The sequence below is a fragment of the Panthera tigris genome, chromosome B3 (assembly GCF_018350195.1).
Source record: "Panthera tigris isolate Pti1 chromosome B3, P.tigris_Pti1_mat1.1, whole genome shotgun sequence".
NCBI classification, from domain to species: domain Eukaryota; kingdom Metazoa; phylum Chordata; class Mammalia; order Carnivora; family Felidae; genus Panthera; species Panthera tigris.
In genome coordinates, this window is record NC_056665.1 from 45041082 (window position 1) to 45067755 (window position 26674).

The window sequence follows — 26674 nt, forward strand, 5'->3', positions numbered from 1 at the left end:
GCAGCTCTCTGCATCCGGGTCAGCTGCTGCCGCTGCAGCTGTAGCCAGGGGACTGGGCCAGGGTCTCCGCTGCCGTCCGAGGGGAGCGGGCTCCTCTCGGCGCTACCTCTTGCGACCTGGCCGTCAGCCCCGCGTCGCCGGCCTGGAGGGGCGAAGAAGACGAGGGGGCCAAGGCTTCCTCCGGGGTGAGTGCGGCCCGGGAAGACTAGGCACGGCGGGCCTGGGCTGGAAGCAGGCCTGGGGCGGATGTCTGAGGGGCGCGTGTCCCCTGGACAGCCCGAGAGAGGAAACCCAGAGAGTTATCCGGTGTAGGGGGCGCCTTGGAACCTGCCCGGGAGGCGCTTCCCGGATCCCCACCCAGCTTAGGCCCCCGCCCTTGGCTCGGCTCCTGCTTGCCTTTGCCATCCTTGCTCGCCCCCCGCCACCCGTCTGCCGTTTGTGCTGTTGTTCTCAGGAGAGAACTTGCCCCTTTTCCGCTCCCCCTGCACACACCCTAGTCGGGGTGCGGTGACCTGGCCCCTTTGGTCCCGTATTTAGGACCAGCGTCAGTCCTGGTGCAGAACAAAGAAACTTGGACTTCTGATGTGCCTCATACTCTCGGGGAGTAGACGCGGAAGCGGCATTTGTAATGAAAGCTTTAGTAGACCTTCCTCTGTGAAAAGACGAATTCCTGCGTGAATTCACACTTCGCCTTTTGTTGAATGGTTTGGGTTTCCTGGTGTAGCTGATGCACCTTGAGATCAACTAGATCTGCTCACGTTAAATCAGGAATTTATTTGGGTCTGTTATGTTGCTTTGAAACTCACCTTGTCTGCCTGTTCCTGGAGCTCTTTGAGAGCACAGCTTTTGCCCTGTTCATCCTGGTAATCGTAGTGCCTTATAGTTAGCTGAAGTGTGTGGTTGCATTTTAGTGTTGCTTTTTTCGTCCTCACCTTTTTTGATTAGGACCTCTGTTTGTCTTAATGCATAATTACTTAACTTTTTTTCAATTAAACATCCTTTCTCTAAAATTGTGTAAGAATTTCTGCAGCTTGTAAATGGATAAGGTTGGTAACTGAAGTTACCCAATTTACTTACCTTTTGTACTATCTTCTTGATGATCTTGCACATCTTTTACTTAGTTCCTGTCATTTTACATTTTCTCCGCACTCTTCTTAAATCTTTCTAATCTCCTCAATTGCCACCTAACGTTGTTGGGCTTATACAGGAAGTATGACAGGTCCACTTCTGCCAACATGAAACTTGAACTAGACCATCATAAGTCAGTGCTGTTGTAGTCTTTAAGCGTTAGAGGACCTTTGAAGTTAAATGTAACCAGATCTGGCATTACAGGCTTATTCTGTATAAAGTTGATGGTGAACTGGAGACAGTGCGCTGTAATAGTCTACGGGTTAATCTGGGAACCGGGATGTAGTGTCGTTTGCCTCACATATAAGAAGAAAATGGTGATAATAACACCAATGTTTGACACTTCGCAGAAGTTGTTGATTGGAACATATGAGATGATGAATGTGCAAGTGGTTAGTAAATGTGAAAAGGAAAGTAGTTCTCCGGATTCCATCTGGAGAAATGCTGGTAAGATCAGGGATGCAGGAAGGCATCTAAAAAAGGAAGTATATATAGCCAGTTCTGAAAAATTAACCTTGGCTAACAGTAGATGGAAAGATGTCTTATTAAGCTTACATGGTGTAAAGCAGATTACTAGTATAATGTGATGATAGTAATATTCCAAAATTATCGTTTTTTTAAGGTTTATTTATTTATTTTGTGGGAGGGAAAGTGCAAGTGGGGGAGGGAGAGAGAGAGAGGGAGAGAGAATCCCAAGAGGGCTCCACGCTGATACTGTGCTCAGTCTTCTGAACCTGGAGATCATGACCTGAGCCGAAATCAAGAGTTGGTCACTCAACTGACTGAGCCACCTAGGCGGTCCTCAAAATTATAATTTTATATTACAACTAATATTTGTAACTACAGGGGCTCCTGGATGGCTCAGTCGATTAAGTGATTAAGCGTCTGACTCTTGGTTTTGGTTCAGGTCATGGTCTCACAACTTGTGGGTTCCGGCCCCTTGTCGGGCTCTGACCTGACAGTGCAGAGCCTGCTTGAGATTCTCTGTCTCCCTCTCTTTCTGCCCCTCCCTCGCGCGTGCTCTCTCTCTCTCAAAAATAAATAATTTAAAAAATGTTAAAAATATATTTATAACTACAATAAGGAGATCAGTATTATACTTTAATCTTTGTAAAGGCCTTAGAGCATCTCCAGTATGTTCTGCATACTGATAATAAAAGTACTGTTTAGGGGCGCCTGGGTGGTGACTCAGTCGGTTAAGCCTCTGACTTCAGCTCAGGTCATGATCTCATGGCTCATGAGTTCAAGCCCCATGTCAGGCTTTGTGCTGACAGCTCAGATCCTGGAGCTCTCTTCGGATTCTGTGTCTCTTTCTACCCCTCCCCTGCTCACGCTCCGTCTCTCTCTCTGAAATAAATGAACATTAAGAACTTTTTTTTAAAAGTACTGTTTATAGGTGACATAATTATTCTTTGCTTTATTTTCACAATTTTGAGAAGAGTCAGACCATTGTAATTTTTCTTGAGTTTTGTGTTAACATTTTTGACAGAGTATCTCATTTTGCTCTTTTTTTAAATTGAGGTACAGTTGGCATATAACATCATATTGGCTTGAGGTGTACATACAATAATGATTTGATATTTTTATATATTGGGAAATGATCACCACAATGAGTGTATTTAACATTCATTGCCACATATTGTTAAACATTTTTATCTTGTGATAAAAACTTTCAAGAATTATTTTCTTAGCATCTTTCAGATCTGTAATACACTATGCTGTACGTTACATCCGTAGGATTTATTTTATAACTGGAAGTTTTTACCTTTTGACCCCCTTCACCCATTTTGCCCACTCCTTCAACCCCCCTCCCTTCTGGCAACCAATGTTCTGTGCATCTAAGAACTCGGGGTGTGTGTGTGTGTGTGTGTGTGTGTGTGTGTGTGTGCGCGCGCGCGCGCGCGCACATGTGTGTGTTTTAAGATTCCACATATAAGTTAAGTGAGACCATATAGTGTTTGTCTTTCTCTGTCTGACTTATCTTACATAGCATAATACCCTCAAGGTCTATCCATTTGTCCCAACTGGCAAGATTTCATTCTTTTTATGGCTGAATAATATTCCATTCTATATGTATGCCACAGTTCCTTTACCATTCATTCATGGATGAAAACATAGGTTGCCTCTCTACTTTCACTGTTGTAAATAATGCTGCAGTGAACATGAGGCTGCATGTACCTTTTTGAGATGGTGGTTTTGTTTCCTTCAGATAGATACCCAGAAGTGGAATTTCTGGGTCATATGGTGTTCCTATTTTTAATTTTTTGAGGAACCTCCATACTGTTTTCCACAGTGGCTGCACCACTTCACATTCCTACCAGCAGTGCACAAGGGCTTCTTTTTCTCCACACCCTTGCCAGCACTTGCTATTTCTTGTTGAATCGAGAATGGCCATTCTAATAGGTGTAAGGTGACAGATCATGGTGTCATTTCATTCTTAAAAACCCCTGCATGATCCTGCTCTCAAGTAGTGACAAGCATATAAGATTTTTCTGTAGGTGTTTTGGTGATCTTTGTAAACATATAAGTTGGCCTAAAGTGTTCTCCTATAGTGCTACCAGTGTTGCCAACCTTACAGGGCAAAGTGAACATAAATATTTAGAACGAAGCCCTTTCATTTAAATGGGGAAGTGAAAGGCTTGCCTGGGCATTTCCTTCTGCAACTGTAGATGGTGGTCACTAGCACCTATTCCAGCAGAACTGTTACACTACATAATAGTAAAGTTGTCATGTAAGATTATAATTTATAACCCAAGACGGTTGTAAATATGATTCTAATACTTAATTTTTTTTTAGTTGTTTTAACATTTATTCATTTTTTGAGACAGAGCGTGAGTGGGGGAGGGGCAGAGATAGGGGGACACAACAGAATCTGAAGCAGGCTCCAGGCTGTGAACTGACAGCACAGAGCCCGACACGGGGCTCGAACTCACAGACCGTGAGATCGTGACCTGAGCTGAAGTCGGACGCTTAACCGACTGAGCTACCCAGGCGCCCCTTAATACTTAATTTTTGCTTTTAATGTTTTCAATCTTGAGTTTATAGGGAAACCCCTTCTTCGTTTTGGTTGAATTTACCACCACACCTCGCTCCAGAGACTGTCAGGAGGAAATACATTCTCCTTGATTTTTAACCTCATTGAGGTCAGCAACTGTTGTGAATTTATCTCTATGACTTCCACTGATAACTGGCACAAGTTATGATGTTCTCCCGGTACCACAAGTCTGTTGAGAAATCAAGTTATTCCTGTTGCATTAGGTTATTTTAACACATGGCATCTTAAAGTGTTATTTCCCCATTCTAATTTACTAAATCTATGAACAAAAAGTGGGAAACAGGCACAGTTAACTTGTGAGTCAGCAATGTCCTGATTTCCTTCAAAGTGGTTGTGCTTATATTGCTCCTTTCTTGTTTGTTTCCTGTTCTTACAGCTGCTGATGATTAAGTGCTTCCAAGAACAATATTCTCTCAATTGTTTAAACTTTTTATCTACCTAGTGTATTTTCTCCCTAAAATTCGTGATGGAATGGTCAAGAGTGAATGTGTCTTTAGCTCTCCTCCTGGGTTCTGTTTAACTAGCTTAAATAATTATCCCCAAACTAAATATCCATGTCCATGTGCTGTGTGTATTAACATCATGTACTTCATGATTTTGAAGTACAAATTGAATGAATCAGCTGAGATATCTGAAGGACTCAGGCTCTATATTGGGTAGAGAAGTTCTTTTCAAGTGATAGACTGGTTCCTGTGGTAGAGGATCGAAAGGACAGGGTTTGTCTTATCGAATTTCACTGGTTACATATTTTCTCTTACAAATGAGGAATAATTTTACCAACAGAAATTGATAATTGCATGGATGTGGATTGCCCTAAATATTTTCACTACACTTTTTGGGGAGTAAAACAACAGAAAGCCTACTTACATAGTTTAATAAGAAAAATAAGCCTAAGGGGTAGAACAACACAAAGGCTTGCTATCCAGTGTCATACCTACAATTAAGTATTTATTCATGTAACTGATATTTACAGGCTTATGTGCCAGGCATTGTGCTAGGTGTTGGGAATATAGTGATAGCACTTTCAGTCTCTGCTTTTGTTTTTGAGATATTAAATCTTTTTCTGAGTATGTGGGATATTTGAAAAAGACACCAAGAACATCCTGGTATTTTTCCAACACCTGGCAAAAAGGCGAGACAAAATAATGGAAACTTTTTCTGATTATTGAATTTAGGAAGTATATTAGTTCACTTTAATGTGATTATAAAAGACTTGAGAAAACATTGAGGAGTAAATTAAAATTTTAAAAATTAAAAATTTGAACTATATGCTAACTAATTTGGATGTAAATTTACAAACATTAATTTAAAAAATTAAAAATTTGAAAGAGACAGTTTTAAACCTGTATTAACGGAGTGTTTCAGTCTTCTTGACCATCAGTTTCTAGGGCAATAAGCATTAAGTATTTGGGCTTGTTGACCATAATTTTGGGGTCTTTTACACTAGTTCTGTGTCTTAAATAGAAGAGATTGGTAAGGTAGGTATCCCTTTTCTGTTTATTTTCTTCTCTACTCAACATTGCCTCGTTCATTGTTTTCCCAAAGAGTTAAAAATCCTTTACTCCTATATATAAATACTGAGTTTTCCAAGCAAATATGTTAGTGAGGAAAAGATAGCATTTGCCATTTTTTCTGTACTTGAAAGCGTGTCCTCGAAAATTTAAACCTTTTGAGAATGTGTGAAACCTTTCTTTGAGCAGAGGTAAGAATTCAAACTTGGCAGAGATATAAATTTAGTTTACCATGTGAAATCTAACACTTCAGAAAATTGCCTAATTTTATTGTTGTTCTGGAACACAGTGCTTTTTCTGTACAGCTTTGTACATCTTTTTTTTTTTTTTTTTAACGTTTATTTATTTTTGAGACAGAGAGAGACAGAGCATGAACGGGGGAGAGTCAGAGAGAGGGAGATACAGAATCTGAAACAGGCTCCAGGCTCTGAGCTGTCAGCACAGAGCCCGACGCGGGGCTTGAACTCACAGACCGTGAGATCATGACCTGAGCCGAAGTCGGCCGCTTAACCGACTGAGCCACCCAGGCGCCCCCAGCTTTGTACATCTTTTGACTGTTGTAATGACAGCACATGAAGCAACCATAAACCATAACCATGTCTTTGTTTTATTTCTTTCTTTATTTATTCCAGTATGATTAACTGGAATTATATCAGTTTCAGGTGTATAGTAGAGTGATTGAACAAATCTGTACATGACTCAGTGCTCATCATGATGAGTGTACCCTTAATCCCCTTCACCTCTTTCACCCATCCCTCACCCACCTCCCCACCAGTTCTCTATATTTAAGACTCGGAGTTTTTTGTTTCTCTCTTTTTACTTCATTCATTTGTTTTGTTTCTTAAATTCCACATATGATGTATTTGTCCACGTATTTGTCTTTCTCTGACTGACACTTCACTTAGCATTCTATCCTTGAGATCCTTCCATGTTGTTTTAGAAGACTAATTGAAGTGAATGTGAATGACTGTCACCTTTTGTTTTATTTGATAAGTATTTTTAAAAGTTATATATACATGATTTTAAAAGTCAAATAGTTTAGGATTTACTATGAAATGCATCAGTCATTCTCCCCATCTCACCCTCTTTCTTCTACTGGGGCCAACGCTTTTTGCTTTGTTTTTAATACTTCTAGTGATACTTCCTATCTCTTAAGAAATACATGTTTTATTACTTTTTCAAAAAATACCTTTAGTCATCTATTGACTTGGTCTAATGTAATTCAACTGAATACTCATTTATACCTCTTCCCCCTAAAGTTGTCCGTTTTTTGTTGCACTCATTAACCAGTTGATCTTTATGACTTCTTAAATAATATACTTAAACCTCTGTTTCTTATTCCATCAACCAAACCAATCTCTAGGTTCTTCACTTTGTAAAATAAGGATGTTGGCCCCACACCCTTCCTGAGACAAACTAAAATTTAATGGCCTAGGTTAACACATGTAGATGCATCAATAGAAATATTCACTAAGTGTCTGAAAACTTATGCTGAACTGTATGAGAAAAGTTTAGTGTAGATATGAGGCAAATCAAAATTAATCTACTGGATAATTACTAAATAGCCTTCTTTAAATACCTCCAGAATTATGGCATTGAAACTATACGGGAGGAAATATAGAAAACAGCACGCATGTTTATTGTACTTCAACTCAAAAATGTTAATTATACCTCAGTTAAAAAAAAAATACAGCACACATATTACTTGGCTTTAGTGCCATCATGAATGTAAATGCGATTTACTGTCGATTTCTAGAATCAACCTCCATCCACATGACAGAAAATTATGGGTCTAGAGTAGAGAATATATTTACTTTTTATTCATTGTGCCTTCCCCCTAAAATTGCATAATTTTTTTTGCATAAGTCAAAATATTTAATAAATTTTAAATCACAGCCTGGGATACACATGCATATATGTAACTGAAAACAAATATTTTCACTGCACAATACCCTTATTACAAATAGCACTTACTTTGCTAGAATATATATATATGTGTGTATATATGTCCACACACATATATATGTATATATGTATATATGTATACATATACCTATATGTATATATACATACACGTGTATATATATACATATACATGTATATGTGTGTATACATATATACATATGTGTATATATGTATGTATATATGTATACATATACATATGTATATATGTATATATGTGTGTGGATATATATACACACACACCGTTCTTCATTCTCATTCTTTTTTTTTTTTTTTTTTTTTTATAATGGTAGTTGAAACCCAGTAAATTGATTTCACAACCAGGGTGGAGGTGTGAACTAAGGTACAAGATTATTATGCCTTTTAAGCGGTTAAAAAATAAAATGGAAGATATGTTGTTATAAATTTTTCTCTTTTCACAGGACATTGGCTCTCTGGATTATCAGGAGCTTGTAGTTGATATTGAATCTAAGCTGAGGATGGAAGGTGTGGAACTTAAGGAAGAATGGCAAGATGAAGATTTTCCAATGTGAGCAGTACTTTTAAAAGAAAATTTAAAACAAAACTTCAAAATCTCTTTATTGAGATGTCACTTACTAAATGAATATTGAGTTTCTTAAAGAAGCCCAGTATTGAGGGGCACCTGGGTGGCTCAGTCGGTTAAGTATCCGACTTTGGCTCAGATCATAACCTTGCAGTTCGTGGGTTCGAGCCCTGTGTCATGCTCTGTGCTGACAGCTCAGAGCCTGGAGCCTGCTTCAGATTCTGTGTCTCCCTCTCTCTCTGCCCCTCCACATCTCATGCTCGCTCGCTCTCTCTCTCTCTCTCAAAAGTAAATAAGCATTAAAAAAAAAAAAAAGAAACAGCCCAGTATTGAAAGGTATTCATTTGATACTAGAAAATGAGAGTTCCTGTTCAACAGTTAGATGAATTCTCTTGTATCTTATATTCCAATAAATATATGTGATTTTCTATAATCTTTCATTTTTGTTTTCAAGATTTAAATTTCAAAATTTTTGTTATTATAAAAAAATGCTTTAATGTGGTATTTCTTAGAGTCTAAGGGGTTTTTGGGAGAAGGGAGTCTTTAAATGTCTGTAAGAATTATTAAATTTTGTGTTTCTATTTTAAGAAAAAATTTATTAAATAAATAAGGGTTTTTTTTTTTAGATCATCTAGCCAGCTACCTTGATATGTTTGCATTTGTGTTTACAATGGTATTGACACCAGCTGGGTTAAGAGAAAAAGGGCAGAGGCAGATCTTATATGTAAATGATGCTTCCATACCTTCCTGGTTAGAAGACCATCCCAGTGCATAGAAAGGTCCCTTAGCAGTGGGAATATGGACAGCTGGTGGGAATACCAAGCCATTGCATAACACATGGGGATAATAGTAATGTAGAAATACTAAGCTCAAAAGAATTGTAGCTGTCATCACCATCCTCCCACGTGAGGGACAATTTACCTTCATCACCCATTGTATCATATGTCACATTAAATTCCTGCGTTTGAATTATATATTCAAATATTATATATTTAGGTTGTTTATAATTTTTAGAATTGTTTTATAGTTGTATTCAAGAGGAATTAGATAAGGAATTTGTATCTACTTTTATGTGTTATTTATTTAAATGTGTAAGTCATCTCCAACAGTCTGAAATTTTCTTTAAAAGTGGTTTGTAAATTACTGAAGCTTAAGAAACCACTCTATTCAGTTTTCCACATAATTGGTTCTATATTTTTAATAGTTCTTTTAACTTCAAAAAAATTTTTTTTAATTTGTGAAATAAAAATTATGTCTGTGTCTTCTAGACCTTTACCAGAGGATGATAGTATGGAAGCAGATATATTAGCTGTAACTGGACCAGAGAGCCAGCCTGGTAAGAACTTGACATTTTGGTTTCAATGAAATGATAGACTTTGTGCTATTTTTTAACACCTTTCTTTGTCAAGCAAAAAAAAAAAAAAAAAAAAAAATGTATATATATATATACATATATATATATATATATAATATATACATATACATACACACTCACTTTTTGTTCTATTGTAGGGAGCCAAAGAATGAGTTGAATGTTTAAGAAAGCGTGTTTGGAATGCTTTGGAAATTATAACTTTCCAAAGACATACCCTTGGTTTTTGGAAATTTCTACAATAAAAAGTTGAGAGGAGTTCATTTTTAGTAGTAAGAGTTGGTTGTAAGATCTGCCTCTGTTATTTAAAAAGATATATCCTTGTCGGAGTATGTCATCTTGCCATGATGTAGAAACAATAATGAGCAAAATCCAAAGTTCGTAAAGTAATGCTTTGGGATTGTGTCTGATTAATGTTAATTTTCCTCAAGAATGAAGTGATTAAAACTTTCTCTTACTCAACTTGAGCATGTAAACAATCCTTCTAATCTATTTTTCACCTTTTTTTTTCTTTTACCCATTCCATGCTCACTAGAACTTAATGGAAATAAAGTGAGAAAGAAACTCATGGCCCCAGACATTAGCCTGACCCTGGATCCTAGTGATGGCTCTGTGCTGTCAGATGATTTGGATGAAAGTGGAGAGATTGACTTAGATGGCTTAGACACGCCATCAGAGAACAGTAATGAATTTGAGTGGGAAGGTAAATGCTTCATTGTTTTTATCTAACTTTTATTAATAAATGTTTGTCTCTGTATGCATACGTGTTTTTTGAGTAGCGGTTTCGTATTAGGATAATTGGAAAAACTTAAAACTTGAGCATGAACCCAAAATCAATGACGAAGGGATTTTGTTGAAATATCATGTTATTCTTTAAAGTTCCTACTGTATTTGTTACTAAGATGTGAAGTACTGCTAACGCTGAATATTCTTATGTTTCAAAACTGTTTTTAGTAGATTACACAGGTGGCTTAATTTTTTTTTCTTAATTGCCCAGTATTGTAAAGTTATGTTTTCTCATGTTGCTTCCAAAATATCGCTTGATAATTATGGCATGTTCTTTTATTCAGTCAATAATCTAAGCAAGAAAAGCTTTGAAGAGACATGTAATTTAGGGAATATGCTACAAGTAATTAAGGATTTGCAGAGAGGGAGCTTTGAAGGGAGTTTTTTTTAATTAGGTTTGCCTACACTGTATAAACAACCAGCTTGAATTATGTATACTCTTAGTCTTCAAACTTTATATTCCTGATTATTAGTTATTTAGAATTCAAAGGAGTTGGCATGTCTGTTGCTTTGGATGCTTTCTTTAATGACATAATTGCTGTGTACAGTATCTTTATATAGTTGTTTGTGGGTTTTATCCTTAGAATGATTTTCATTTCAAAGCAGTGTTCGGCACTATGTGTCTTATCTGAAGTAAAGAGTAAAATCCTTGATATGCTGTATCTTTGTTCCTTTTTTCTGCCCTGTTTTACTGGTTCACTAAGCAGTCCAGTTATAGCAGTTTTTTTTAAAAGATACTGAAATAGTTTTCTGCCTATGTGTTTTGTCTCTTCTTTCTTTAATGCTGCTGTAGTCATTTCCTGGAAGGATATTTTCCGTTAACAGCTTTATCTTGGAAACAAACAACTAACATGCAGTAGGTTCCCCCTCCCCCATCTTTTGGTAAGGACTATGATACTAAAATTTTGAAAATCATTTCTTCATTTAAAATCCACTAAAATGCAATCTTGAAATATAAATTACACCTAATCATTGGTGCTTCTGCTTTGGCTAATGTCAATTCAAAATAGACTTTTGCATGTACACATCAGAATTTTTTCAGTAAATATATGCTTAATAAAATTGATCAAATGAGAAATAATCATTGACTAGTTAACCACTTTCTATCTGGTATTACAATGTTTGGGGAGTAATTTATGTGCTCAATAACAAAAACCGGTTTGCTCTCAGATACTTACTGTAAATAACCTATAGTGGTAACTACCAAGAACAATGTTGTAAATAGAATCTAGAACAGTATTGTAAGGCCAGTATGCTAAGATTTTGATGGTTGTGTGAATTATCTTTTTTTGGACTCATGAATATACACTGCACTGTGATTAGGTGCTTTCTGAATTAAGCAATACAAAAAGAGTTCACCATGTTTTCCAAAAGCATAAAATGGCCTCATACGAAGAGCAAGAAGCCTTTTCCTCTATTATAGAAGAAACACTTAAAAATTCCACAGAAGGTATAATGAAAAATTCTCTGAACAGTCTAATTAGATAGTAAAGTGGTTAACATGCAATTTTATTTTTATTTGTTATTTATAAGTAACAATTTGTGATTCAAAAACCTTTTATTTTGACAGATGATCTTCCAAAGCCCAAAACTACTGAAATTATTAGGAAAGGCTCAATTACCGAATACACAGCAGCAGAGGAAAAAGAAGATGGACGACGCTGGCGTATGTTCAGAATTGGAGAACAGGACCACAGGGTTGATATGAAGGCAATTGAACCCTATAAAAAAGTTATCAGCCACGGAGGTAAGAGCGATCAAAGATTGTTCGTATTTTTTAGTGCAGTATCAGAAATGTAAATGCTTAAAGAAGCTCTCCCTTGAGTTAAAAATTGTAACTGGTAATTTTTATGTCATTTTAGAAATATAACAGGTTTGAAGTAAAAGGATAAAACCACATTTAAAAATCATTAGTAGACGCACACAGTATGTTCAAAAGGTACAAGAGTGTACAGCAAAAACTGTTTTCCTCCCGCTCTCTTCCTAAGACACCCCCCCAAAATTGAGACTTTCTCATCTTTTTATCCGTTTGTAATTTATATACAGTGAAATGCCGTAATCCTTTTTTGTAGCATTTGCAAATTTCTTTTTTTTTTTGGTCTCAGCTTCATGAGATATCTATAATTGACACATAACATCGTGTAAGTTTAAGGTGTAAAATGTGTTGATCTGATACAATACATATTGCATAGTGATTACCATTTCTTTTTTGTGGTGAGAACATTTATGATCTGCTCTCTTAGCAACTTCCGTGTACATAATAGGGTATTATTAACTGTAGTCACTATGCTGCATGTTAGATCCCTAGAACTTATTCATCATATTACTGGAAGTTTGTACCCTTTGACCAACATCTCCTCTTTCCCCCTAGTCCCTGGTAACCACCATTCTAGTCTCTAAGTTTGGCTTTTTTAGATTCCACATATAAGTGATATCCTACAGTATTTGTTTTTCTTCTTTCTGACTTTTTCACTTAAAAGTGCTCTAATCTGAAATGTAAGATTCAGTGAGTTTTGACAAATGCCCATGTAACCATGTATCCCCATATCACCTACACCTCTAGACAGATAGAACTTCTCATTGCCCCCAAAATTCTCTCATACTCCTTCCCAATGAATACCCCCTCCCCAGGAACCACTATTCTAATGTCTGTCCCCATGACATTTCCTGTTCTAGAATTTCATGTAACTAGAATCATATAGTATACACTCTTGTGTCTGCTTCTTTTGCTCAGCATCTTCTGGAGATTCATCCATATTGTTGCACGTGTCTATTGTTCATTCCTTGTTATTGCTAATTGATATTTCATTGTGTGGTTTGACCACAGTTGGCTTATTCACTTTTCCTTTGATGGCTATGTGAGTTGTTTCCAGTTTGGGCTATTATGATTAAAACTGCTGTGAACATTCTTGTACTAGTATTTTTGTTGTGTAAGTAAAACCTGGTGTTACTTAAAGCCCTAAACAAATCCTGTAGCTTTACCATAAAGTACAGAACTAATTCATTCCACATTCTTACAGAGCACCAACTTTGCATATTTGTGGAATATCCAAAAATGTAAGGCTTTGATCCTTAAGAAATCACAAGTCAAATAGGAAAAGCTTTGGAAGTACAATTATAACTTCTGTCCATCTGTGCCATGTACAGAAGTTTACTTACACGCTGTAAATAGTGCCAGAATGTTAATGGTAGTCAAAATGCAGTTCACTCCTGGGGCATCTGTGTGGCTCAGTCTGTTGAGCATCTGACTTTGGCTCAGGTCATGATCTCACGGTTCATGAGTTTGAGCCCCATGTCGTGCTCTGTGCTGACAGCTCAGAACCTGGCGCCTGCTTCGGATTCTGTGTCTCCCTTTCTCTCTGCCCACCCCTGCTTGTGCTCTGTCTGTCTGTCTGTCTGTCTCTCTCTCTCTCTCAAAAATAAACAAACAAAAAAAAAAATGCAAGTCACTCTCTAGAACATGTCATATTACCTGAAATCCTAATGCAGGAAAGGGACCACACAGGTTAAGCAGATTGGGTTTTTTTATGTAAAATCATTTCTGCTTAATTTACTCTCTACCAAACGCATTCCCTTCCTTATTTCTATAGTCTTCATTCATCTGAAAACAAATCACTTGAATATTTGCAGTTACATTATTCCACCTAATTTAATCTTATTCAGATGAAGAAAACAGGATAATCTGGATCAGGAAGTCTACAGACTTGCATTAATTCAGCTGGTTCATGGGAAACAAGTTGTGAGACCTGCCTTATGGTTTAAACCTATTATCTTTCAGAAATAGTGCTTTATTTGGATTAGGGGAAAATAATTAGGGCCATTTTATCCTACTGAATTATCACAATGTGTTTTGTGACTGAGATTAAGAAAGATATTGAAGATGCTAAGGTACTTGAAATGTTTAAACCTTTTCAGCGTGTGTTTGTAAACAATAGAAATGAAAAAGCAAAACAGTTTGTTACTAGATACAGCTTAATATCTAGAGATTATAATAAACATACACATTTTAATAGACATACACATTTTAACACTTTTTCTTCTGTTAGAATTGTCAGAGATGTAATCTTTTCTTAGTTTTTAATCCTCTCTAAAATCCACAAAATGCTAGGTATTGTTGACTGTAAAACTATTTTTTGAGAAGCACCCACTTTAACCATAAATTGCTTAAGATTGTTTTGTTGCAGATGTTTTTGTATTATGTCTGCTTGGATTATATCACATTTGTCTATTTGCTAAAATGAGTCTGGCTTTCTGATTATGCTATTTTAATTGGGTTTCTGGTTTTATGCCCACCCTTTCCTCTTGAGATTTTATTGCACTTGTTTTGAGAAGAGGGGATTTAAACATCTTTCTAAGACTATTTAAGATTAAATAAGAAACCAGGATTTTTGATCCAAAAACTTGTGGAAAGTGAATCACTATAATCTGTCAACTGTACAGATTTCCTCTGAAAAAGTAAAATCGTGCTAGCGATTTTCTTTGATTTCTTTTCCAGGATATTATGGCGATGGATTAAATGCCATTGTTGTGTTTGCTGTATGTTTTATGCCTGAAAGTGGTCAACCCAACTATCGATACCTGATGGACAATCTCTTTAAGTAAGTGTATCTTCACAAAAATACTTGGAAGAATTTTGGGTTAATTAGATCTCCATTTCAAGAAGGTGAACTTTAACTGGGAAAAGATTATAAATATCCCCATCCTGGTTAAGTCCTTATTCTTTGGCATTATGCAACTATTTGTTTTCCAACTCAGCAGAAAAATTGTCAGTTTAAAACCGGAGGGGATATTTCAAATGATCTGTTCCAGCTTCTTTATTATTTATATTTGAGGATACATTGAGTGTAAAGAAATTGCTTTGATCTCAAAATCATATGACTAAACTGCATTTATTCCCAAGAAGCCAAATGTAACTGAACTAAGTTCTGTTATATTTCTCCAGAATCGTTTTGTTTCTTAAGTTAGTGCTGTTTTTAAAACTCTTACTGTGGAGGGGTGCCGGAGTGGCTCAGTTGGTCAAGTGTCCGACTCTTGATCTCAGCTCAGGTCTTGATCTCGTGAACCGTGAGATTAAGCCCTGCTTCACGCTCTGCGCTGACAGCGTGGAGCCTCCTTAGGATTCTCTTTCTCCCTCTGTGTCCCTCTCTCTTGTGCACACACACACTCTCTCTCAAAATATATGAACTTAAAAACTTATTGTGGAAAATTTCAAACATATACAAAGGCAGAAAGAAATATATTGAATCTTTGTGTATGAATCACCCAGTTCCATAGTTAACAGTTTATACCTCCCCAAAATTTATGCTCTCCCCATTGTATAACTTTGGAGCAAATCCCAGAAATCATGTCATTTCATCTATAAACACTTAAATATGTATTTCTAAAAGATAACTTTTTTGTATATAATCATAATACTGACTAATGCAATTTTAAAACTTTTTTTGTTTTGTTTTTTAGAGAGAGAGAGAGATAGGAAGTGTGCTTCTGTAAGGGGGGCAGAGAGAGAGAGAGAGAGAGAGAGAGAGAGAGAGAGAGAGAATCTCAAGCAGGTTCCTCTGATGCAGGGCAATCCCATGACCCTGGGATCCTGACCTGAGTGGGATCCCCAACCAACTGAGCCACCCAGGCACCCCCCCCAACCAATGGAGTTTTAGAATTTTAATTGGCTTTGCTGTCATTTAAGAGAAGGGAAGGACATTCTATAATTTGGATAATTGGGTTTGGTAGTGTAAAGCAATATTTAAGGCTTAAACTTAATTTGTTTTTATAGGTATGTTATTGGCACTTTGGAGCTGTTAGTAGCAGAAAACTACATGATAGTTTATTTAAATGGTGCTACAACTCGAAGAAAAATGCCCAGTCTGGGATGGCTCAGGAAATGCTATCAGCAAATTGATAGAAGGTATTGTAAATACATATTGCAAGCTAGTCTGAATAATTTTTAGATTAGATTTATTAGGTTAAATTTTATTTCCTATTGCCACTTAAAGACACCATAAATTACATTGGTTAATTTCATAACACATTTCTCTTTTCTCAATGTAGTATCTTAGAATATCCTGAAGGAAATGAGTTTTGATCTGTTTTACAAAGAATAATTCCTTAAAACAAACTTATAAAATAGTTCTTTATTTCTCCTTATTTATACCACACTGAACATTTTCCTGTAATTTACATTCTGGGAAAGGATGGAAAACTTAGTACATTTCCTATTTTAATATATTGTGAATTTTGTTTAACTCATAGTGCTTAGCATGTTTTATGGTTTTAAAGATGCTCACCTATAATCTTCCTCTGGAGTGAGCTCCAGAAGTGTGTTCTCCTAGGAGTTAGTCATCCATGTGAATGGAAGGAACTTTGATTCTACAATTGGTTTGATTTGACTATAGCTAATTTGAACTAATTTAATGAACTCAGACTCATTAATAGGTTTCTCTAAATACCTAAACATTGCAGGAGCTAGTTTTTATGATAAAAAAAAAAATGCTAATGATCACTTTATTTAAGTGTGAAATATGCATTAATAAAACAGGTTTTATTTGGTCATTATAAGTCATCCAGGATAATGCCTTTAATTCTTAGGGGGGAGTTTTACACCCCATAAGAATGTGTTAGATCTGATTTACATTTCCTGTTCCTATGGTGATCTTCACATCCAGCTTTCTGCTTGCACAGTGCCTTTCATAGTGTCAAAGAAATGAGTACCAGTTCCCTCCTCTCCTGAAAAATGAAAACAATTTACCTCTGTATTCCATATTGACCTCTACCCCTGGTTGACAGAATCCTAAAGTGAATATATCTAGGAGACATTTAATGACAGGCTGTACTGTGGATGGACATAAATTTAGCCAAGTGGAGTAAAGTTCATCTCAGTAGTAGGAGTGACCATCAGAATTCAAGAGTGCATTTTCTTGTCTTTAAGAATATCCCATCTAAATGAACTTATGGATGAGGGTTTTTTTTGTATAAAGTTGTACATACTTACTGATGTCTTACCTTTTCTTCCAGCAGTAGAATTTGTAGAGCTTTTAAATTTTTATTTCTTTTTCTTTTTTTTTTTTAACTCCAGGTTACGGAAAAATCTAAAATCACTAATCATTGTACATCCCTCATGGTTTATCAGAACACTTCTAGCTGTTACAAGACCCTTTATTAGGTAATTTTCTGAGAGCCATTGACTTTAAAAAAAAAAAAACAAAACTAGAAACAAAAACACAAACTCCTTGCATGAATTTGTCAGTTCTGTTGGTCAGAATATTGAGGTAATTATTTTTATTTTCTTCCGTAGCTCAAAATTCAGCCAAAAAATTAGATACGTCTTTAATTTGGCAGAACTAGCGGAACTTGTCCCCATGGAATATGTTGGCATACCAGAATGCATAAAACAGTATGTTTTGTTTTACTTCTTTAATTATATTGGATTTTTATATTTTGATATGCAAGAGGTAAATATTTTTCAATACACACTCTTTTTCCTGTATTATAAATATTTTGTAACTGCTCTTGCTTTTGTAAAGAAGGAAAAGGGAAAGAAGCCATTTTCCAACACCTTCTCCATAAGTCACCATTTTCTTCAGGCTATTAGTTGAAGAAGTAGGAAGTATTTTTCTGGTTGTGATTAATTTTCATTTCTAAAGACTTTGCAATCTTAAGAGTTGATTTCTTCATTGGTCAGTACTAAAGAACGTTCTGTAGACTTGGAACATGCTGCTCTCCAAATTTGAGTAAATTCATCATGGCATTGAATAATCCTGTTACTGGAGAAATACAGTATTGTTTTTATCAGCCTAACCTTGGTACATTCCAGTGGCTGGAATATATTCTGTTTACCACATTCACTTCTTTATAACTTTTATAAGGATTTGGTAGAAGGCTATTAACATAAATACTTGGGTATCACACTGCTGTCATGTAGAAAAAAGTTTTTTGTTTTGCTAATCTGAGGTTTAGTCCATTTAATGTGTCAAAGCCAGATTTCTTAGGTCAGTTTTGACTTTCTCCACAGTGTATTAAGTATTTTTGGTTTTGCCTGCAGTCTTATATGAGTTTATTGTCAGTGCCTTTTTTTCGAGTTTTTGTTCATCTTCATAACATGTATATTTACTGAAATAACTCTTCCCTACCAAGGTATGAAGAAGAAAAGTTAAAAAAGAAACAAAAAAGGTATATGCACACCTTGACTGGGTTGCATCTAGACTAGTCCATTTGCATTGCACAGACTAACTCTTCCTTATTGGTTGGTTAGCTTGTAGACAAAGATAATAGCATCTGTAAATATAAACATACCCCAGAATCCAAATACAGAGTGAATCTAAAATTCCCGATGCTGAATATGGCTTGGATTCACCCTGTTTTAACACCATGTATAATGCCAATTAGGAATTAAAGGCCACAGCCCCTCTTCACTCCTTTTTGGTATACGTATACTGATGAGAAAACCAGAGAAATTGCTAAGAATACTATTTGAAAAACCAATTACCTCTAAGACTTTATCTGTTTCACCATATTCTTTACATGTCTAGTGGTTTTGATAAATACATGTACTTATTTAAGGAATCAATTTATTTCCCTGGGGTTTATGATTATATTTGCAATGTACATATTCTTTGGCTAACCAACATTGATTTCCCTGTATGCTTATAAATGGCCTGCTAACCAGTCAAATTCTACATACAATAAAATACCTAAAATTCAGTATACCATTTAATAGTTAAATACTCTGCTTTCCGTCTTTAATTTTGAATACTTCTGCTTTGAGCATAACAAACTATTAGCTCTTAATATCTTGGCATAGAACATGAAAGGCAAGGATATAAAATAATTACCATTTTATATACTAATTTAGAACAGTGTAGAATTTGGAGCTAACTTGTTAATGGATTTTTAAAAAATAATGACATATTAGCAAAACTGTTTTAATACTAAGTGTCTTAAGAGTTAGGGTGAGAAATTTGTATGTAGTTATTACTTTGACCATTCTAAGGAACCAGTTATAAGGAACTGAAACATTCTTAACTTTGAGGACGTTTTGACTCTCTTGATGAGCAAGAATTCCGTTGACCTTGTGACGGAATCATAGCTTTACATTTTTGTATGACACTTAACAGTTTAACAAACATTTGAACATAGAGGTGTGAACAGTAATTTTAGATCTTGCTAATTTTTTTTCCTAGGCACTAGTGTACATTTGCCAGACAGATAACTGAAATTAAAAATATAATCTGTAATTGTATACTGAAGCCAGTTGCTTCATGGATTTCAAAATGAATTACCTTTGTTGATAAAATCTGCTGGGCCTTTTTACAAAGTTCTTAGTATTCAGTTACCTAGAATTTAGGCATCAGAAAAATAGTAGAACTATACTTTTTATTTAAATGTATTTTTTGATAACCTACCAGTACTATTTTATCTTGTTTGTTTGTTTGTTTTCTGTTTTAAAAACTTCTGTTTAACCTTGATAGAATCATTACATGTATCTTTCAGGCACTTCCTTATTTTTTTGTACCAAGTTTTTTTACTCTTAAAAAATAATAAATTCTTGTCAGCTTGAAAATGGTAACATTAAAGTTTTAAAGATAAAGGAGCATATTTTAAGACATTTCACAGAGACTGTATGAGGAGGAGCTTACTTAAGCTCCCTATTAAGAAATCCCTATGATGAGTACTGGTAATAATAGGGTTTCAAAACTGAGTGTGGAAGTATAGGAATTTTAAATGTTGTAGATGTTTCTTTCAAACAGTTCCTCAGTGCCAAGTATGGCCAGGGAGAGATAACAGTTGTTAACATGTTTGAATGTAGTTTAAAAGTAAAGTAATTGTGAAATTCGTTCTTAAGGATATTTCAGATTTTGAAAAGATTGGTTGTATACTGCAAGCCTTACCAAGAATATGTACCTTTCAGATTTTTGGTACCAGCATATTAAAAAAAAAAAAAAATGTTTTTAAATGTTGTTAATCTGGCTTTACCACAGACCAAGACTCTTCAGTCTCATTTACTAATGTTCAGGTGATCCTAGTAATGAGTGGTGATGATCATAGTAATGTAAACATAGTAATGAAAAGTATCTTTATATATCAAATTGTTTTAAACTCCCCTCCATCAGTAATTCCAACTAGTAGAAATATAATAGACTATGGTACATTATCTTCTTTAAAGGGTTGTTTATAATTGTGTGGTAATTACATAATTCTAATCTCCACTTGCCTAAATTTTGATATGATCTCTGTGCAACACACTACTAATCGAGGCAGATTTTTAACCACCTCTGGATATTTCTGATTATTAAATTCGATGGCTTCTTACTATCAAAATAAGTGAAAGGCATTTATATTCTAAGTGTACTAGTAAATTTTATACAATAATTCTGATTTCTATAAATGTGCATTTTTATCACTGAATTTAAAAACATTGATCAGTTGGTGGGATTGGTATCATTTTAATATTTCGGTTAACAGAATCATTTTTGAGGGAGTTTTTCCTGCCACTTTCTCATCACTTACATCCCTGCCCCAGCCATGCTATGGCTCCAAGATTTTAATATACTTGTTATAGTTTGAACTTTTAGTAAAGTTTATGGGCATTTGTACGTAAAGTATATTACAGTCTTTGAGGAAACAACAGTCACATTTCTTGCCAGTGTCCTCTTGTCTTTAAAAATTACCTTTCATGGTTGGGGAAATGTCTGGTAACCTTTTTACTATGTCTGCTTCTTTGCAAAGCTTTGTTTTTAACAGAATAATATTCTATGCTAAAAGTAGTCACAGTTTTTAAAAGAAAACTGTTCACTTGCTAGTGTCTTATTATCTATATTGTTTTTCATTAACCAGAGTTGATCAAGAGCTTAATGGAAAACAGGATGAACCGAAAAGTGAACAGTAAGTTTGGCATCTAGTCCAGACAAGACTGAAGAATGTGCTGATGAAGCAGTGCTCTTTTTTGCATTTATAATGCATTTATTGGCCCTGATTTTTATGTAACCTGTTACAAAATTGACTTGATTCTTCCTTAATGGACTTTTGTATAAGGGACTGTTCACTGCTGTATTGGTTTGCAAATCTCTTGAATTTAGCTCTTTATTAGCTAATTATATTGTACTCATTTTATATTTTATATTGCTGAATAGCAGAGAACCACACTTTATATAAAGCAGTTTTTGCATTTGTTTGTTGAATGATACATCTTCTTCAGTAAAATATTTATATGCCTAAATGGTAAAGGAAAGAGATAATATATATTTTTATGTTTCTGAGCAATATTTTTTAATGTATACCTGTCTTGTGGAAGAATGTGCAGGTAAATGAGATCATGATTTGTAAAGTGCATGTTCGAATTTCTGTTTTTGTAGATGGTTAGATACATTTCCTGGGTAACTTACAGAATAAAGTTGCTCATAAGATGAGGGACAGTTAAACTGGTTCTCATGAACACCCAAAGGTCATGTTCATAATCTAAGTAGATGTATACTATCCTAGGCTTTTTTCTCATTTAATAAATACCGTTTAATTCAGAAGCGCAAATACAAATGTATTGCACACTGTTTCCTTTTTAAACTTTAAAGACAAGTCAAAAAGCCATTTTTAGAACTACAGAGGCTAAGAATTGGGATTTGTATATATGTATATATGGGACATTTTATCTTCTGGCCCAAAGTCAGAACTTTATTATAAAAATTTTAGATTTGTTCACTAATGTGAAATAAGCTGTGTGTCCAGGGTATCACTCTCCAGAATTTGTGAGTGCAGTGTAGTATTCAGAGAATGTGATGAGTTCTTCACTGTCACTATTTTTCTGTAGAAAATAGGGGCTGCTTTTTTAACTGCTCTCAATGTGGGCACTTTACCAAAATACTTTATCAATTATTTAAACTTGATAATAAGTGTTTGACCTAGTCAGATATTGTGTGTATTCACATTTTCTTTTGAATCATGTTGACAGTACTGTAAAACTAAGTTATTTTGTAAGTCTTAGAGCATCACTGCATTATGCTGTTTTGGATGACACATTTATATTAACTTTTTGTTTAATTTGGTAAGTACCTTGACACTATATTAAAATACATTGTCCTTAGGTGCTCGAACAGAACTTAATTGCCCGCAGAATCATCCTAAAACAGTAGGTTGGTCTAATATTGTGTCATACACTTGTGTGACTCATTTGGAAAACTTGGTATCCTCCAAATTTGAGGGTACTGCCACACTCTGGGCCTTCCTGTAAGGCAATTTATTAAAGAGTGTCCTAGAGTAGCAAAATTGGAGCAAAGGAGGGCTAAGCTTTTAGGCTTTATTCTGTCAGACTGAACATACATGTGGCTTTCACCATTGCCATTTTTAATACAAAGTTTGTATTACCAAGAGAATTTTCCTTTACTTTTTGTCCTTCTCAGTTATAAACTTGACATGCTAAACCTAAGTCTAATCCTGGAGGATTCCCAGGATGAGATGTTCCTCAGCAGCCTTCTGACTTACCTTGGATAAGCAGCTGTAGGCAGATCCTAAACTAACGTCATTCTGGCAAGTAAAGCCAAAACCATTATTGCTTGCTCAAACCTTAGAAACGGCTTGTGTTGAAAAAGCAAACTAACAATAACAACTTAGCCATTCCTTCTGAATTGAACCATATGAGAATCATGGATAAACGATTGTGGAATTTAATTGTGATTAGGGTATGTATTTGTAGAGCTCTTTAAGTAGTCTTTCATCTATAAAAGTCTTTATCCTGCTCACAGTTTGCTGAGCTTTTTAAATAGGTGGTTTTCCTCCACATTAACAGTTTTTCAGTTTCAACAGTTTATTGTGTTTGTTCACTTTTGCTTTTGCAAGCATTGTTCCTAACTACAGATACAGCTTGTTGCAAAAGTGGTGCATTTTCTTAAATATTTTTTGAAGTACAACTAGCCCGTCATCCATTAGAACATTAAAAATCAGAGGGAACACTGTTAACACTTGGGATGTAACGAAAGGGATGTGCCGTGAATCGCTAGAGTAAAACACACCTGCTCTAACCTGCACCTTAATGGAATCTGGTATAGAGATGTGCCCCATAATAAATGTCTCATAACCCTAAGGCTTAAGATCATAACTGGTAGGTTGGAGGAGAAGCATTTACTAAGTTTGTTGTTAATCGTTTGTCTTTGACATTTCCCCCATATCATTCAATTTTAATTTTCCATTACTGATTGAAGTGAAAGTACATATAATTGTAATATTTCATGTTTCTCCTAAGGTCATGGATCTAACTTAACTGGTTTAATTTGATTTTTGTCAGTATATTTTGTTGTACTTGGGCTCTGAATGCCTCTTAGTCAAAAGTTTCTTGTATAAAGTAATTTGGTTGTGTTCTGCTGGATCATATTCCTAGGTAGCACCAAGGAAAGATGGTATATTGACCTCACAGTTTAAGCTTAATAGCCTTTACCTTGGGTGGAGCTTGGTGGTGGAATATGATTCTAGGTAAGCCCTAGCAGGGTAGTTTGAAAGGAAAATAACAAAACAAGGAAGGAAGAGAAAGAAAACTATAAAGGGGTTCTCTCAGATGTCACTGAATGTGTCTGTAAAGGGAAATAGTGTGTGTGGCAGCTCTTGGCACCATGCAGTAGGCTTTCTTGCATCCAACAGGAAAACCTGCAGGCTTCACACGGAACATGTGAGTAAGAAGACTGGAAGTGAAGGAGGCAAAGACTGGTAACACCTATAATGAGAATTTGTATTTTCCTCTGCTTTGTCTCTTCATACAGAAACAAGTTTGAACAGAGAGGGTCAGCAGTAACAGTGCTCAGATTAAAGTTTAGGACTAGGTTATTTTTTATGTTTTCTAAGATTGGTAAACGTTAATGTAGTCCTTGAAAGTGGGCATCGCTATTTAGTAACTTGCAGTGAGTACTGAAATTTGCTGATTGACGAGTATATGTCAGTAGCTAGAATTTGTTCGGCTGCAATTTCAGAATTTAAAAAGGTAAGGGATCTGCTTTTTGATAGAGACTTCTTGTAGAGGACTATATAGCACCACTATTTGGCTGTTTTTATGTGAGTGCTCAGGGAATCTCGAAGTGTTTGATTTAGTGCGGAAGTGGCTTTTTTAGATTTCTTCAATTGACAGATAAATTAGCATTAGGATATTATCGGATAGAACGGGCCAGTTTCCTGATGAGATTGGTAAAGGTATATATAAGGTGACAGTTGCTTTGTCCTCCTTTTCCCCATGTTATATATGGAAAATTAGTAACGTTGCTTAATCAGAAGGGAGAAGATAGGCTGAAAATAGATTTGCTAATCCGTCCCATCTTGTTTTCATGCTTATTTTTTTCCCATCCTATTTAGATATTTGAGAACTGGATCACAAACCTCAAAAGAAAGGAATAGAGGAGTTAATGTGCTTATTAATTAGACCACCTGTTCCGTTAGAGTTTATCTTGTCGCAGGGACCAGGAATTGGAGGAGTTGAGTTGCTGGGAGAAAGCATTACGAATTTACATTCACATGAGAAGGTCAGCTGGTAAGGGCAGTGGAGACCATCTGTGCAGTGTTCTAATAGTACTGAAGAATTCCCTGGGGAGCCTTTCACTCCCTCTTCCGCCACCCAAGATTCTGAATGAATTAGAGTTAGATCAGAGGTGAGTCCCTGTAATGTAACTTTCCTTCAAAGTTCTAAAAATAGTACTTGAAAATAAGATGTGTTAATAAACACCAGGAGTGACTCTAAAATTTGAACAGAACTGTTATTTTGTTTCAACTATGTATGCTAGATCTACTTAATTTCTTATGTTTTGAGATTTACTTTAAAAACTCTATGAAAAGTTCACATAAAGCACTTAAACATGTAATGAAAATCAAAGGTTTAATGCTCTCAGATTGATAAAGAACAATATTAAACTGTTTGCTTCGGATAGCTGAGTCTTATGTGACCTTATATAAGAGGTTAAAACATTTACATTTTGAAATCTGTGTGTTTTCACAATCAGTATGGCTAAGGAGGAACTTGGAAAATAATACTAATCTGCTGCTCCACTGCACTTTTTGTATACAGACTTTTTAAGTTATGCCCCTTAAACTGTTCATTTACATAAACCTAACTGGTAAATATTGGAGGTGTTCGGGGCTACTGTCTTGCACAGCCGATTGGACACTGTTCACCTGGAACACAATTTAGAGTTAGTCACCTACACACTTTGATACGAATTCCAAAAATTCAAGTATTTTTCTTAATGTAAGTTCACGTTGTTGCCATGTAGACACAATGTGCTGTGATCATTTCACTATTCAAAATATGTTGCCTAGGTTGGTGCTGTCATTTTACAGTGTGAGGAATTTAGTTCTGATGACTGTGTGTGGAAGATGTTGATGTGATCCCTGTAAGAAAGGAAAGAGATGGTCTTGATTTACTAAGGAGATGTAATATTGTATTTTTCTCTGACTTATTAGGAATACAATAACTTGTGTCCTGATTTGTTGCACATGATACTTTTGCAACGTTAATGAATTTAAATAAATTAATTGTAAAGTTTGTTTTTGACTCATTTTTATCACATATTTTGTCTTACATTACGTCACTAAATTTTTACACTGAGTTTTTATCTTGTAAGCCTTTCAGTAGTTACAGAACTTTTGTTTCTCTTTATGTAGTCTGGGCACTACTTGCTATTCTTCAAAGGGGTGAAGTGTTCATCCTGCTTTCATTTTAAACATTGTCGAAACTATCAAACTTTGTATCTCATAGTTTAGAATCATTTTGGTAGTGGGGAATCCAACAATAAAATCAGTCCAATAAGTGGCTGAAAGCATGGCTTAAATGAGAATGTTTAGCTAACGAAACTGCTCAGAGATTCCATTTGATAGCACTTGTTTATGTATTTACTCCTTAATCACTGTTCACCTACTTAATGGCAAACAGCCTTACACATCATGCTGCCTTTAGTCCACTTAGGATATGCCATTTGGGTTTATGTAAACTCAATATATATTGCAGTATTCGTCTTGCACTAGGTACAAATTTTAAATACAAGTTCTCCCACATTAAAATTCTTCAGAACTCAACAAGAGCTTGTTGGGCTAACTGAATTGCAGCCGTATTTTGAATCATCAAGTGATACCTGCTCTAATGTTTTCAGAATTGGTCTTCAATTTAGTATTACAGGATCTTCAACAGTATTACCCTGAACACACTTCAGGCATAAAATGTGACTGCCCTAACATTCCTAATTGTGTATCTAACAGCGGATAAGCTTATTAGGAACGATTTGGTAAACCTGGTGAATTACTCACAAAGGAAGCTCGTCCACCGGTCTAGGGCTTGAAAGCTGCGGGCCCCACGCCCTTCCTCC

The 26674-nt window shown here is 35.6% G+C and overlaps 1 protein-coding gene across 4 annotated transcripts; it reads left to right on the forward strand.

Moving 5' to 3' along the window:
- BNIP2 (BCL2 interacting protein 2) lies at positions 1-25857 on the forward strand. 4 transcript variants are annotated; one of them, XM_007084641.3, is made up of 11 exons: positions 1-185; positions 8079-8185; positions 9469-9536; positions 10108-10275; positions 11929-12105; positions 14854-14956; positions 16129-16260; positions 17428-17514; positions 17647-17745; positions 18486-18521; positions 21186-25857. In XM_007084641.3, exons 2-11 carry the CDS (start codon positions 8136-8138, stop codon positions 21235-21237), a joined length of 972 nt encoding a protein of 323 aa, XP_007084703.3. In that variant the 5' UTR covers positions 1-185; positions 8079-8135; the 3' UTR covers positions 21238-25857. The 4 variants fall into 4 exon arrangements, with proteins under 4 accessions (XP_007084703.3, XP_042844674.1, XP_042844675.1 ...); XM_042988740.1 differs by lacking the exon at positions 18486-18521; XM_042988741.1 differs by lacking the exon at positions 17428-17514.
- Positions 25858-26674: the final 817 nt, after the last annotated feature.